Source organism: Cynocephalus volans, chromosome 1 (assembly GCF_027409185.1).
Source record: "Cynocephalus volans isolate mCynVol1 chromosome 1, mCynVol1.pri, whole genome shotgun sequence".
Lineage (NCBI taxonomy): Eukaryota > Metazoa > Chordata > Mammalia > Dermoptera > Cynocephalidae > Cynocephalus > Cynocephalus volans.
In genome coordinates this window covers 53589614-53604986 of record NC_084460.1, presented here as the reverse complement: position 1 = coordinate 53604986, position 15373 = coordinate 53589614, and the positions used below count along the sequence as shown (strand labels likewise).

Here is a 15373-nt window from a genome sequence, read left to right as displayed (position 1 = left end):
TCCGGTATCCACTTGCTAGCTGTGTATTCACCAAGCCAAGTTTTATTTTTAAGGCTTCAACATTTATTTGCAAAGAATAGCACAATTAGAAGCACTTGCTGGTGGGAGGACCTGGCTGCCCACAACAGGAGGAAGAGCCTACTACTGAAAGGATAAAGGTCCTCGGGGTGAAAGCCTGGGCTGCTGTACTCCCTTCCTGTTGTGGGCAGCAGACTACTCAAAGTGGGGCACTTCACAAGTTTTGAACCTGCCTGGTTCGAGTCTGGACTATTACTTTTAATGGCATCTCTATGACTTACAAGCTTTACAAAGAAGTGACTTAATTTTTAAAAATTCAAATATTTGATAACTGAAACAGCTAGACTTTTCTATCTGCCTACTTAATTAAGCATATGTTATCAATGAAAAGCTTTTCTTTAAATTTTCAGACATGGCCTAGTTAATATAACATAAAAGAGTAGTCACCATATCTTTATTTAAAAAGTAAAACAAGGAATCTTAATCTTAGGGTTAAACATTTTCAGCAATCTATGAAGAAGGGAATTGTTTTAGGCAGTTAACATAGGCACTGAGGCAAAAAAGGAGAGAGAAATCAGAGTTCAGTACCCAGACCAACAAGGGGCTCTGTGGTCTGCTTTCTGATAAGTCAGTCTTGGTACTGCTATAATTTTGTAAAAGGATGTTCACTAATAAAAAACCAAACTCAAAAAATGCCTGCATGTTCATTACATAAAGAGAGAAAAAAAAGAAAGAAAATATTTTAAAAATCCAGGCCCTTAGAAGACACTTTTTGTAGACAATGTTTTAAAAACTGGAGTCTGTTGACCAGACCGAAGACTATCTGAGTAACACTTTTGATGGGGTTTTACAACCCCAAATTGTCAATGGTTTTAATGAGATGGAATATTGTTCTCTATACCATGGAGGTTATTCATGGACACCTATGTTCAGCACATGCTGTAACTGTATACCCAGCCCAGGAAACTCAAGGGGGCACTAGGCTCAAAGGGGCAGAGAGTCCTGGACTCAGAGTTCTGAGGCACAGGAAAATTTCCGTGGTTTCACTGTTCCTTTGAGGTGACTGCTTTCCTCCTCCTAGGTGTGACAACCGGGGTGTGTCCTTTTCTGTTAGGATTTATGACACTCTCCACACCTTGCCTGTGATTTCTGTGGCCATTAGGAGCCCCATACAAAACTGCCAGAAAAACCTGCTTGAAACCCAACATGCAAAAAGGGTATAGATTCATCTCCTTAGATCTACAGGACTAATAACCCTGAAAACAGGAACACCTTTAATTATGCTAGGTGGAAAGCTTTTTTTTTTTTTTTTCCAATTTTAAGAGGGAATGTTTCTGTGTTTATCAATTGCAAGGGCTTGCTTTCAGAATTCCTCAGCTGCTCAGATTTAATGGGTACAAGGAGCATTAAGCCTGCAGAGATGGGCTAGGTTACCGGAGCTCAGTATTCATGCAAAAGCCTAAGCACACGTGAGGGAAAACCTCGAGAGGAATCACTAGCTACTCACGTTTCAAGATATTTCTTCTCTCCAGCTCCTCCACAGCAGGTCTTTGGCTCAGCCGTCTGCGGAAAAACACTAGAATTACATTTTGCACCATGGTGACTGCAAATTCCACCCAGGGTCTGTGAGGGTGCGAGGTGGTTGGCACACCCCCTAAAGATTGCTTCCCAAAAAGTGGGAGGAAGTGAACCTCTAGTGGCTGCCTCTTGATTGCTGGCAAAACTGAGTCAGACTCCCAGGGGGGAGCGAAAGCTGCCCTGTCACAGAGCTACTACTAGATTAGTCCTTGCTCCAACTCCAGATGTGCAGGTCTTCATTTTCCAGATCCGTCACCCAAACCTCCCTGGTCTGGACTGTTCCCCAGGCAGTGTGTCTAAGCAATGCAGAGATCCATTCAGGAATTCTTTTTCCTGCCCACCAGCTTAGGGAGGGGTGGGCAGCACCACCTGCCTTCAGGCTTCTGAAGGTTCCAGAGATGCCCGGAGACTCATGCCTTCTGCTGGAGACCAGCCCTGGGAGCACCAAGCTCTCCTTCCTGCTTTTTGCCTGTTGAGCAGCATCTCCTCTGCCCCGCCAGTGCAGGGGGAGTGTCTAAGGACGCAGCAGGAGCCTCCCGCCTCTTGCCAGTGAGCACACAGCTCGAGTGCTGAATAAAAACTGGGAATCTCCTCCAGCCAGCGCAGCTAAAGGAGCTGAGCCCACCCACACGCACAGTCCTCTCCCTCCACCAGCCCAGACCGCGTGTGCGATATGAAGACAAATGATTTCTTTTTCAAATGGTCTCTCACTGAGAGAGTTGGAGGGTGCAGCCAAAAATTAAAAATTAAAAACAAAAACAAAAGCAAATAAAAGGCTTATCAGGAGAGGGAGGCATAAATAGCCAAAATTAATGCCAAGCTCCAATTATTTTTGTAACTAAAATAATGTCGTCCTTGGATTAGAGCCAGAAATCTTCCCACTTCTATATCTGTTAGCCTCTGCAAGGGAGACAACCAGGCTAAGGAGTTGAATGCCTACAATTTGGGGTCATAATACTTTGCCCCAAAGAGGATGTTGCCTCCAGAAATATTTGTCTCTGTCCCAGCACAAAGCCTAGGGTGTCACCAAGGCTCAGCTACTCCTCCCTCCACACTCAAACACAACAGTTTGTGGTTTGGCTTCCCTCGGGGCTTTGTGTGTCTTCGAGCTCTGTGGGTGGTTGCTTCCACATCCTGTCTTCATGTTCCATGAGACCCAACCTGCCCCCTGACACTTGCTGGCTGGAACCCAGGGGCAAGTGCCTCCCTCATCTGTCCCAAGCAATGCATGTAAAACCTAGCTCACTGCACCTTGCTCCCTGCAGTCTGGCCAAAACACCCCAAGTGCCATTCTTTCCATCACTCAGTAAATGATTATGGAATATTTGCTATGTGTCAGGCACTGTGCCAAGCCTCCAGGACACAGGGCTGAACAAGGTAAGCCTTCCCTGCTTTGGAAAGCTCAGTCTAGTGGGAAAGGCAGACAAACAATAAACAAACTGGCAAAACCATCTCAGAGAGTGGTCAATGCCACAGAGGAAATATAACTGGGGTCATGATGGATGAGTGACAGGGCAGGGGCATCGTGGGGAGATACATTTCCTGAAACCTGAATGGAGAGAAGGAGCCAGCTGTGGGAAGGTCACACCTCTGTAGACAGTATCTCTTAACTGCTCACATGCTGAGCTTGAAGACTAGGGAGAGATCAAGGGAGTGATCAAGGCAGGCTTCCTGGAAGAGGAAACTTTCAACAGGGTTGTGCAGAATCCACACATGGGGGAGCAGTATGTGCAAGGGTCTTGGAGCTGGAGCAAGGTAAAAGAGAGATAGCAGAAAATTGGAGCTATCCGGGTGACTAGAGGGGTTGTTGGGATTGAAGCAGGAACAACAGGGAATAGGGCTAGAATGATTTGTTGGAGTTAAGCCTTACAGGGCCTTGAAAGACAAGCTACATGATTGGACTTTATCTTGTGTGTAGTGAGGAGCCAGCGAAGGCTCCTGAGCAGGGGGATGACATGGTCAGCTCTGCGGTGTCTGGGCTGCTGCATTCCCATCTCTGTTGCAGGAAGGCAAGGGTCCCTCTAGTCCTGCTCATAAGAGGTCATCCCCAAGGATGTTTCGGGGGTCCTGGCCCAGGACAGTGGTGTGACAGACAGTAGAGGATGGGCTTTGGAAGTAGGAGGACAAAAATTTGAGACCCAAGTTTGAGAACTGTCCTTTCCGAGCTGTGAGACCTTGGGCAGCTTACTTAACTTCTCTGAGTTTTGTCTTCTCATCTAAAATGAGGACTAAATATTGGCTCTAGAGAAAGAACACTGCAAATTCTAATACCTGCTAGACTAATTATATGTAAAAGGTTCTATTTTGTCTACCTGTTACCTAAAACCCAGCTCAACTCTTCATGCAGAGGTGGGGCTTCCAGAAGGCAGTGCCAGCCATCCTGATGTCAAGGGCAGACAATAATGACACCCACTGTACAGAGGAGACCCTCAAGGCTCAGAGAGGTGACGGGGACCAGCAGTTGCTGAGGCTGGAACCAGAACTCATGTCTGGTTCCATAGCAGGGAGGGCCAAAGCAGCGGAGACGACAGAACACCTGCTGGCAGGACTTGGGGCTAGAGGCCTGGCCAATGGGACAGATGGGTGGGGGCGAGGGCCGCCCCGCCTGCAGCATGTGACCCCTGGCTGACACGTAGTATGAAACGGACATTTTGTGGACAGAGCCATGGCCCAGGAAAAGGGGCTGAACGAGGCCTCCCCCACTAGTCATGAAGCTCTGCGGGAAGGGACCTAGTGCCTTGCACAGGCAAACGTCACCATGTAAGGAAGGGAAGAAATGAATGACATCGGTTCCTTCCCCCACACTCCACAGCACTCTCAGGTGTGGCTCGGGGGACGCATGCTGCGGGAGCCCCCCCTCGCTCTGGTGCTCCCCAAGGAACTGCTAGAAACACACCGCGGCACGAGCCGAGGCAGCGGCAGCCCTGGGGAGACAGCGGGGGTGCAGAGCCTGCGGGACTCCCGACTCTCCCCGCCCCCCACTCCCTTCTCCTGTTTCAGAGATGGTGCTGCCACCTGGAGCTGGGGAAGCCACAGTCTATTTCTGACTCTCTCTACTGAGACAGCCTGAATGTGGCAGCTAATTAAAGTGCCATGTGGGCATGGGAGCGACACCAGGAAAAGGAACACCAGAGACAGGGAGAAGCATCTGCCCATCTCCCCACCCAGCCCCTGCTGGTGTGCACAAAAGGGTGGGGATGGCAGGGAGGTGGGGTCTGGGTGGGGGGACCAGGAAGAGGCACAACAGGCCCTGGGGACTTAAACAGGAGATGAAGGTATAGAGCATCACACACCCTTGAGAGGGGGTCAGTATGTTCAAGTGTGGAGGGAGTCCTTGTGGGGGCACAAGGGGGCTGTCGGGAAGCAGAACAGCCAAGCAGGTGATCCCCTGGGGCTCCCTAGGTCTGTCTGCCACTTGACAGACTTGTAGCCATCACCTGCTGCACACCTGGCCTGTGCTGAGAACATGGGAGGAAACACAGTTAGTGAGCAGGTGCCAAAGGACAAGAGGAAAGGGTGGCCAGGGGCATGGTCTGGAGTTGGCACTGACGCGGCTGCCCACAGATGGATGGGCAGGGTGCTGCAGTGGGTTCTGGAGGACATGATGTGGTTGTTCCATTCACATGCATCAGAGCTGTAGAAGGCTGTCAGATTTCCATTCCTGGATCAGCACTGAGGGGCAAAGGCACTGGCACAGAGTTTGAGTTCAAGTTCCAGCTCTGCTACCTGCGAGCTGGCTGACAGGGGCTAATGCCTCTCTACCCGAGTGCCTGACTGCCTGGGTGAACTCCTGCCCCACCAACCCGCAGGGATGCTGGAAGGGTCAAGAACACTAAACACAAGGAGGAAGCTGGCCCGCCAATAGGTGACATTATTACTAGCATGATTATGAGCATCAGCGTTGTTCACCTGGGGTGTTGAGCCCAAGTCCTTCCAGCCTCAGCAAACAGCTGCCGCCTCCTTCCTGCTGGCAGCCTCCTTGCAGGCCTGGACCACCAGGAGACACTCCTGCATCAGACACTCACACTCTCTGCCTTCAGACACACCTTCTTCCATCAGACACTCACACCCTCACTTATCTCCCTTTCCATCGCTCACTCACACCATCTCCAGACACTCACAGCCTTTTCCATCAGACACTCACTTACCTCTCTGCATCAGACACTCAGAGTCTCTCCATCAGATGCTCACAACCTCCTCCAACAGAAACTCACTCACCCTCTCCATCAGACACTCACAGTCTTTTCTATCAGACACCTCACTCCCATCAGATGCTACCTCTGTGTCAGGCTTGTACCAGGGAGGGAGTGCACAGACCAACCTCTCTCCATGCTAATGTCTCTCCACATTGTTCCTGAACAGCAGCACAGCTGCAGCAGTGGCCTTTCTGCTCAGACTCACACGACACCATGTTGTGCCTCTGCTGACAGCCACCAGCCTTGTCTGAGGGGTGCCTTCTGGATTGCCCTGTGAGCCTCTCCACAAATGGGAACATGGAGACAAGCTCCTGACATTGTGGGAAGAGGCAAATGATGAGGTTGTGACGTGATCCTGTGCAAAATGATGGCTCAAGCAAGCAGGCACTGAGTTGCACTAAGGGCTGGGATGAGGGATGAGTGTGTTTTCTTTCTTTTTATAAAAAGCCCCCTGGATGTTATTATTAATGCATATTTTAAATAATAAAAAGGTCATGCAACAAACAGGCTGCAGCCCACCCCCCAGATCTGCCTACTTCATCTACTGATGTGGGCTCTTTAGGCACCTGCAGAAAAGGACAGACTGATGAAAGATTGGGTGACCCGCCACAGGGCCAGACACATCCAGAACTTGCCCTAGGACCCAGCTTCCCAGCCTGTAAGTGAAGGGTGGGTCAAGGGCACCTCCAAACATGGGCTGGATGAGTCACAGCCTCCCAGTGGCTGACTGCTGTTCCATCCCCCGAGACTACACTGGAGGCTGACCACGGCTCCCCGGGAGCTGAGGGGCCCTCAGCAGGGACTGGCCTTCCCTGAGCCCTAATTTTACCACTTGGAAATGAGGACACCACCACCTGCTCCCACAAGAGGGCTGTGATGATGGGAATGATGCACAGACTTATGGTCCAGTGAGTGCTCCGCCTGGGCTGGCCACTCTGACGATTGCTATTTAGGGCTCCAGGGAAAAGCAGGATCCCACGGCCTCACAGACACACCCAGGGAGGGCTGCGGCCATATGGGGCCTTGCCTCCTTCCAGGGCTGGGTCAGCAGACCTCCCCAGAGCTAAATGAGACCCTGAGACCAGTACTCAAGAGCTGTCCAAAGGAGAAGGCGTCATGATGTGGGCCACATCCTGCTCAGTGGCTGGGAGGGGAAAGGCTGGCCCGGGTGGCAGGTGGCGGAACTAGCATGTGGGACAATGCTGGGAGTGCAGAGGCAGAGGTGCAGCCCTGCCACCCCTGCTGGGTGGCCCGGTGCCTGCACACCATCCCCAGGACCTGGCCTGCTGCTGCTGCAGCGTCACGGAGGAGGGAGGCCGAGAACAGCAGCTGGCTGGTACATCTCCCCCCGGCTAACAGGAATCACAGGCTTCAGTGCGGGCCGTGAACCCCAATACTGTAGTGTGTTACTGTCCTAGCTGACCACTGCACCAGGAGGGAAACTGAGTTGCAGAAATCGAAAACTTCATGGTCACCTTCATCCTCACACAAAGCACCACCTTCCCACATGTGGTCTGTGTTTTCTTTTACTCTAACGACTCTATATGGTGGGAACCATTAACATGCCCATTCTAGAGATGAGGAAACTGATGCTCGAAGCAGCAAAGTACGCTGGGCTCACATGGCTTGTAGATGGTGGTGGAGAGCCAAGCCCAGGTCCTTCCATCCCCAAAGCCAAGCTCCAACCACAGGAAGCTCTCCCAGCCTCTCCAGCTCACCTCTGCCGTCAATGCCCACCGATGAGCACACACTGCCAGAAAAATAGCAAGACCCAAACCCAGGTCCTAACAAACAGGTTAATAACAAAACCAGGAGAGCCTCTGAAGTCACGTGCCATGGCAGGAGGCTTCACAGTGCATGCACGTCTGTGGCACCAATGGAGGCAGCTCGTTTTCCTGCAGAACAGGCATCATGGATCTGACTGCTGGGACGCAGACTCTGTCCTGTCCCCTCTGACTGCTGAACCTGGCCCAGCCCCTCAGCTGCTCGGAGCCTCACTTTCCTCCTCCGCCAAGTGGTGTTTACAACTGGAGGGCTCGGAGGTCACAGGAACCTGGTGCACGGGAGCCCCTGTCTCCGCACACCCACTGCACTGTCCCTGCCTCTCCCGCTCACCATCTCTCCAACTCCTATTCACCAGCCCATCACACTCGGTTGAAACACTCTCACCTTCTGAGCCCTCTCCAGTTGGAACAACCCTCCATCCTCTGCTCATATCCCTGCAAGGTCGTCCCTTTTTCTACACTGACAGCTTCCCAAGGGAAGGCTCCAACTGGCTCGCCCACCCTCTGGTCTAGAAGAGCGTCAGGCAAGTGATGCCAATACCCAGCCCTTGGGACCGCTGTGAGGATTAAACAAAATGGCATGGAAGTGGGAGCCCTGCCACCGCAGACCCTCACTACAGGGCAGTTCTGAGTCCCCTCTGCACATACTGCTCGGCCGGTAGCCTCCCCGTGGCAGCTGCTGTGACTCAGGGAAAGACACGAAGCAGGGAGAAGCTAGGTCCAGCTCCCCAAGCTCTGACTCCCTGGCCCAGCCCCACTGGCCAGCTTTGCCCCACTAAATGCACATCCCCCAAATTTTGATTTCATCCCAGCACAAACATCACTGCTGAGGTTTAAATCAATGTCTGAAGTCTCCACAGCGTGGAGCAGGAGGTGAGAAGCAACTCCTTCCACAGGCAGGAGCCGCAGCTGCAGAACAGACACCCGCCCACGGGGACACCCGGGCTATTCTGGGAGGCTCCTTCCTGGAACACCACTCGTGCCCACAGCCAGACTTGAGTCACTGAGAAACGTGGGAGGCCCTGCCTGGGACGGGATTCCCTGGCGAGGTGGCGTCTCGGCGCCCATTCAACATGAGCATGTGCAGGGGGGTATAGACAGCTGCAGCCACAGGCAGACAGCTCAGCACCTCAGACGGCTCACCATCCATGCAGGGATGTGACATTGACATGAGCCTCAGACACCAGGGTGACGTGGGCGCCCAGGAGGGAGGCGTCAGGGGAGGGGTGGAGTGTGTCCACATTGGGAAGCAGCAGCGTCCCCATACTCCCAATCACCCTTCAAGTAGGAGCATCGGCCACTGACAACTCCGCTGGGCAGGTGCCAGCTGCGGGTCCACACACCCAGAGGGTCCCCATCACAGTCTCTGGCAGTCCTGGACACCAGGGAGGACATGACCTCAGGCACCTTGAGATCCTAGCACCCAAAGCTGACCACTCTGTACCCTGTCCCCTGCCGCCTCATTCTTGCCCAGCACCCAGCATCCCCGTCTCAGAGGCTGGCTCTGGCCACCATCCAGCCCTCACCCAGACCCCTGGGCAACATTTTGGATCCTCTTACTCTTCATGGCCAATACCCCAGGAATCTCTAAGTCCTCTTGGTCCTACCTGCATCCATCCACCTCTGTCCATCCACAGGGCTGCCATGCTGCCCCTCTCCACCCACTCCCACAGCAGCAGGCTGACCTTGAAATTGAACTCCTATGACGAGCCCAGTTCCCAGTGTCCTCAGGACAAGGTCCAAGCCCCATGGCAACCCCTCCAAATTCACTTCCTACTCCGTGTCCCCTCCCCAACTCTGTGCCCAGCCACGTCTACAGTGCCCGGGGACGGCCCCACAAGGAGCAGTTTCAAGCGGCTGCTCACACTGTTACTCTGGCAGAGACATCCATCTCCTAGTGCAGGGTCAGGAGAAGAGTTGTTCCAGCTCTCTGACTCCCTGACACCAGCAGGCCAGCACATGGCTCAAATCGCCATTGCATCCCAGTGCAAACATCACTGGACCCCATGGGACCCCACTCCCTCTTTCTGTAATTATTCAGTTACCCCCTCACTCCAACCCATCTACACATATGATTTTTAAAAATCAATGTAATGCCCTATCTGTAACGCAATAGAGGAAAAAAGGAGGCTAAGTTTTAAACAAATAACACATATTTCAGTATGTAGGTATTCAGACACAACTGCATTAGGTGAAACGATGAAAACCGCCAATACTCACACCTACACAAAAAACCCACCATAATGACGTCAGCTACAAATGCAGCCAATTCTTAGAAGAATTCTAGGTAGAGCTGTGGATAAGACAAGGCACACTCTTCTGTCAATTTCTAAGACATGTGCATTACAGGAAAACCCAATTTGTGATAAAACTCCACCAAAATACTCGGTGCGTTTGTATAAAATGCACTCCAGTTTTAGCCCCAGTTAATCACAAACTGGCTCTGGACCCTCACAAGTGGATGAAGGACATTCAAAGTCAGCTGGCTCCAGCCCGGCCCACCCACGGACCTCCATCCTGCCCCGCCGCCTCCCACTGCCCCATCCTCTGCCCCCTCCCCTTCTCCCCATACCTTTTATTTTTTGTCTCCCTGCATGCTGTACAGAGTGTGTGGGCTGCTATAACAAAATATCATAAACTGGGTGGCTTGTAAATACCAGAAACTCATTTCTCACCTTCCCAGTGTCTGGGAAATCCAAGATCAACGTGCCAGGAGACCTGGTATCTGGTGAGGGCCCGCTGCCTCACCGATGGCACCTTCTCCCTGTGTCCCATGTGGTGGAAGAGGTGGGGCTGCTCTCTGGGGTCCCTGTTATAAGGACACTAATCCCCTCATGGCCTAAGAACTTCCCAAAGGCCCTCCTCCTACCATCCCATCGGGGGTCAGGCTCCAACATGTGACCTGTCAGGACACAAACATTCAGATCATGGCACGTGCCAAGCTTACCCCCATCTCAGAGCTTCTGTGCACCATTCCCTCTGTCTAGAAGCCTGTTTCCCCAGATCTGTCCATGGTTCAGCTTAAATTTCCTCCTCCAGAAAGCCTACCTTGACTACTCTAGCCGAAGTAACCAATTCCTCTCTGCACCAGTTGCTCCCCAGTGCAATTTTGTGTTCTGTGACCTTCACGGCCAGAATTTATTTTTTATGTGTTTATTCTCTTCCCTCCTCCCCACCCCAATGAGCCTCCTTTTGAGCACCCTGATGGTAAGAACCACACCTGTAGTACCCAATGCTGTGCACTCAGAGCCTATATCCAGGCCTGGTCCGTGGTAGGTACTCAGTGAGTGAGTGAGTGAGTGAGTGAGTGAGTGAGTGAGTGAGTGAGTGAATGAATGAATGAGACATCATGGCAGGATCCCAGACATGCCCAGCAACTGAGCTGTTGGCCTATCGGGAACTGGTTGCTTCTGCTCCCAAACCTTATTTGTACTGGGTGTACTTGTTACTCGAATTAGGTAATTTGATTAACTCTATGCACATTAATCAAATGATTTAATTCGGATGTAAAATGGAAATGTTATTTCTATGAAAAATAAGTCAAATGCTTTGGAGTCTGTAAAGGCAAGTTGCTAAAAATACTGCTGAGGAGTCAGCGTGGGAGAGAGAAGTGTGACGATGGGCAGGGTCTGAAAACGCGCAGGACTCTGCACTTAGATTGCTTCCAAGTATCTTCAAATTCTCACTCCCCTTCAAAGAAACTGACACTACAAATTGTAGAAAATACATCCAGTTTTTGTTTCCAGCAACAAGAAATTCCCACTGGTGGATGCTTTTGCAAGGAAATGTCCTTGATCCCACCTCAGAACAATGGCCAAGTAAACGCACCTCTGTATGATTTAGGTTAAAGTGTTTGAAGCATGAACAAATCATGTTCGTGATTTCTCTTTTAAGCAGCTTTTTCGTGAACCAGCCAGTGCTGAGCGTGCAGGAGAGAGCACTGACCTACGCCCCACAGGACAGGGGCGCAGAGTAAAGGCGCTGCTGCAGCTGAGGGGCTCAGCCAGGTCCACTGCATCCCCTCAGCCATTCAGAGGCACTTCTGAATGGTGACAAACAGCCCCGTGGATGGAGGCTGCCTCTGGGCAGAGTGGTGGTGGCGGGGAGTAAGATGCACCATTTTGTTTTTTACCATGTGTGTAAGTCCCTTATTCAAAATTTAAAAGTTCAAATAATACTTGCTGCTCCCCATTGTCTGCTCCCTGGTATAAGGGTCCTTTGGCCGTCTGTGCCACAGCCAGTGGGGGAGCACCCGCTGTCACAGTCCTGCCTTCCTGCCCAGCTCCCTGCCCCATCCTCCTTCTCCTCGGACCCTGCATTTCCTGCCCAGCTCCCTGCATCGTCCTCATACTCCTCGGACCCTGCATTTCCTGCCCAACTCCCTGCACCGTCCTCATGCTTGGACCCTGCAGCTTCTGCTCAGGAGTACCCCAGCCAGGCTATCCCTCGTCCTCACCGGGCTCCCAGGGCCAGCCCCTGTGCAGCCAGGGATATGCCTTGGTGGGAGGCTCTTGCACCAGAGCTGGGAGCAGGCCAGGCCCAGGACAGGGCCCCAGGCCCAGGGGAGCTGCTCAGAGCACTGAAGTACACAAGCGAACCAGGACGACAAACTGCCAAGGCCGAGGAAAATGAAAACTCCACTTAACCTATCCTCAATTTAAATTAAAAAAGGGCACCACCCCTATACACCAAACCACTTCTATGGGACACAGTGTCATCAGCGCCCCACGCAGGGGCACCTGGCCTGCAGCGGCCCAGGGAGGGAAGCCAGGAGATGATGGATAGGAACGCTCTGCCGGCATCCAGCCACATGCTGACGTCCCTGCACTGTCACCCATATTATTGTGACCTCCCTCTCCCCACACTTGCGGGTAGAACGGAAGCTTCCAGAAGGCACTGCATCTGCTTTGTTCCTTCCTCCATCCCATGCCCAAGGCAGAGGGTGGCACGTGGAGTGGAGGTTGTTCAGGAAACGTCTGCTGCAGAACTGAAATGTTGGAGCAGGGTGAGCTGAAGGAGGGGCTGGCAGTGTTTGTCCACGTCACCCCAGGGGCCTGTCCACGTTCCCCTGTCCTCCTCCCCCTTCCCAGCTTCCTGTCAGTGGCCTAAATCCCACTGCCCAGCACTGGAGGGACAGGAATGGGGCATTTATAAACTCCCAGGTGGCTCTCTTCCTACCCACAGGGGCTCTGCATGGACTTCTCGGACCAGACTACTTTAGAAATCACTGCTATTGAACAGACGGGATGTTTTCATTCACTTGTTCATTCCTTCCCTTAATCTATCTCCATGACAAAATTAACACGTATAGTAACAGAAACTGCTAGCTCCTACCCAATCTCCGTTATCCCCTTCTTGTGTCATGTCAGAATGCTGATTCTATTCAGGGCAGCCTCTTCTCCAGCTAAGCATGGCCATGTGAAGAGGTTCTGACTGAGAAGCTACAGGTACTTGTGTAAAGGACCTTCTGGAAAGAGCCCTTTTAAAGAGCTAACTCAGCTGAGACATAGGCTTCTTTGGGACTTGAATATGATATCTGGAGCTTCTGCAGCCATCTTGTACCATAGAGAACAAATGCCAGCATGAGGATAATTAGGAAAATAAGAGGAGCCTGGGTCCTTCGTGACTTTGGAACGACTATGCCAGTTCTGACTGCCTGTCCACAACTATTCCACAGAACAGGTGTCTCTAAGCATGGGGTCTTGAATCAGACTGCCTGGGTCAAATCTCAGCCTGACCGCATGCTAGCTGTGTGACTTTGAACATCTTACCCACTCACTCTGAGCCTCCATTTCCTTAACTGCTAAACAGAGCTAATAATGACATTTATGTCTTAGGATTGGGTGAATGCAGGCAAACGGTCCCTCGCATGTAACGTGGGTTTAATAAACATTAGTGAGCTATCATTGCGCTATTATTACTATGACTACTACCAGTGTATGAGAAGCCCCAATCCCAGGTAAAGCGGGGCTGTATCATATTTAGTCCCTGCAAGCACCTGAGCAGGCAGGCATCACACACCCATTTCACTATCTCAGACAGTCTGAGTGACTTACCTGAGCCCACTCTGTCCATGACACTCAGCCAGAGACATCCAAACCGATCAAGCCACCTGCTCCCCCTGGATCGGGAATCATGTTTTATTGCTAGTGAATGGAGATTGACGTTTTGCATTTTCTTTCAAAACATGCTGTACCACCCTCTACAGACTCCTGAGCAACCAGAGGAAACAAACAGTGGCTGAGTCTCCCTGGATGACCCAAAGGGACAGGGTCATTCCATATTAATACTACACAGGAGCCTGAGCCTCTCCCCTGCATAGGAGGGGACTGGGGTCCCCACTTCCCACACCCCAAGCCCCCACACAGCCTGATTCTCCTCCTTGTACACAATTACTTCCCTGTACCCAAAAAAGCTTCATATTCATGTCCTCTGAGGCTTAGATTTTGCTGGTGGAACTTTTCCCAATTTGGAAGCTGTTTTCTGTTACTTAGCTTCCTCCATCTACAATCAGCACGTGTGAGATCCACATGTTATAGCCACTGCTTTTTCTAGCCCTTGCTGGCCTTGCCTGCCACCCAGGACTTTGCAGGAACACCGAGCACCCTCCTTCCAGGGCTGAGGTTGATTTCTTACCCTTCCCACATCACACTCAAAGCCCAGCCTAATGAGTTCCTTTGCATTTTTGCAATAAATCCTTGAAAGTGCCCTAGTAAATCCTCACATTCCTCTTCATCTTGAAAGCTACGTAACATTTACAGGCAGGCCCCTCACCACAAGGGTGAAGCAGAGAGCTGGCGGCAAGTCAAGGGGCAAGGAGGGTGTATCTGTAGAGCATACCTGACCTCAGTTTACCCCGAGACTTCTAAACAAAGAGAGACTGGAAGCCCCAGCAAAGTATTAGAGACTCCCTGAAGGGCTCGGAAAGTAAGTCAGATCAATCTGCTTCATCACAGAAAGGGAGGAAATCATATAAATTGTTAAACACAAAGAGCCTTTGTTCTTGGGATCTCAAAATCCAAAGAAGGTCACAGAGTGCCGGGCTCGGCATGCCCCAGCCAAGGGGTGGCCAATACCTGGAGATCCTCATCCTGATCAGGCCTGGTGGTGGCCTGAGCTGGACCTGCAGGGTCTGCAATTCCTGGCCCTGCCCCACCCTCAACCTTGCCACTGTTTTCATGTGTCGCCTTCTCTCCAGATAGGAATCAGCATGAGGATCCCAACCCAGCTTTAGATGTAGGTTCATCCCCTCAGCGATGGAGCCCCTGGACGTCAAGGGGATTTACAGCCCATGTTTCCCGAGTGCTTTCTATGTACCAGAGACAGATTAATGACCATTGTAAAGGTGAAGGTAAGAAGACAGTGAAAACAGAGATAATGAGGAAGAAAAGAGATAAAAGTGATGAAGGTGTTGGTCAAGATGATGACGATGATCAAGGTGGTGACAGTGATGCTAACATCTGGCAATGTTTTGGGACAGCCCTTCACATGTAGGTGCCCCTGAATCCTGGCAACAATGACTGCAAAGTTATTAGGTGCCCACAGGACTGTTCTAGGGACTGGGGATAGAGATATGGAGAGGTTTCTTTTGGGATTAATGAAAACGTTCTAAAATTGATTTTGGTGATGGATACACAAATCTATGAATATACTAGGAGCACTAAACTGCACACTTAAAATGGGTGAATTGCGTGGTATGTGAATTGTACCTCAATAAAGCTGTTAAAACACAGAGACAGACCTCCTGTCCTTGTGGAGCTCACATTGACTTATTTTATTCCCCGAGCACTTCCTCTC

At 51.4% G+C, this 15373-nt stretch overlaps 1 protein-coding gene across 1 annotated transcript in view; it reads right to left on the bottom strand.

Annotated features, from left to right (window-relative positions):
- The window catches only part of PHACTR3 (phosphatase and actin regulator 3), a 210262-nt gene that overhangs the window by 5568 nt on the left and 189321 nt on the right, over positions 1–15373 (bottom strand). Inside the window, exon 9 of the mRNA XM_063096382.1 lies at positions 1526–1581. Within this exon, the coding sequence (XP_062952452.1) occupies positions 1526–1581 (56 nt within the window). The remainder of the gene's footprint in view (positions 1–1525; positions 1582–15373) is intronic.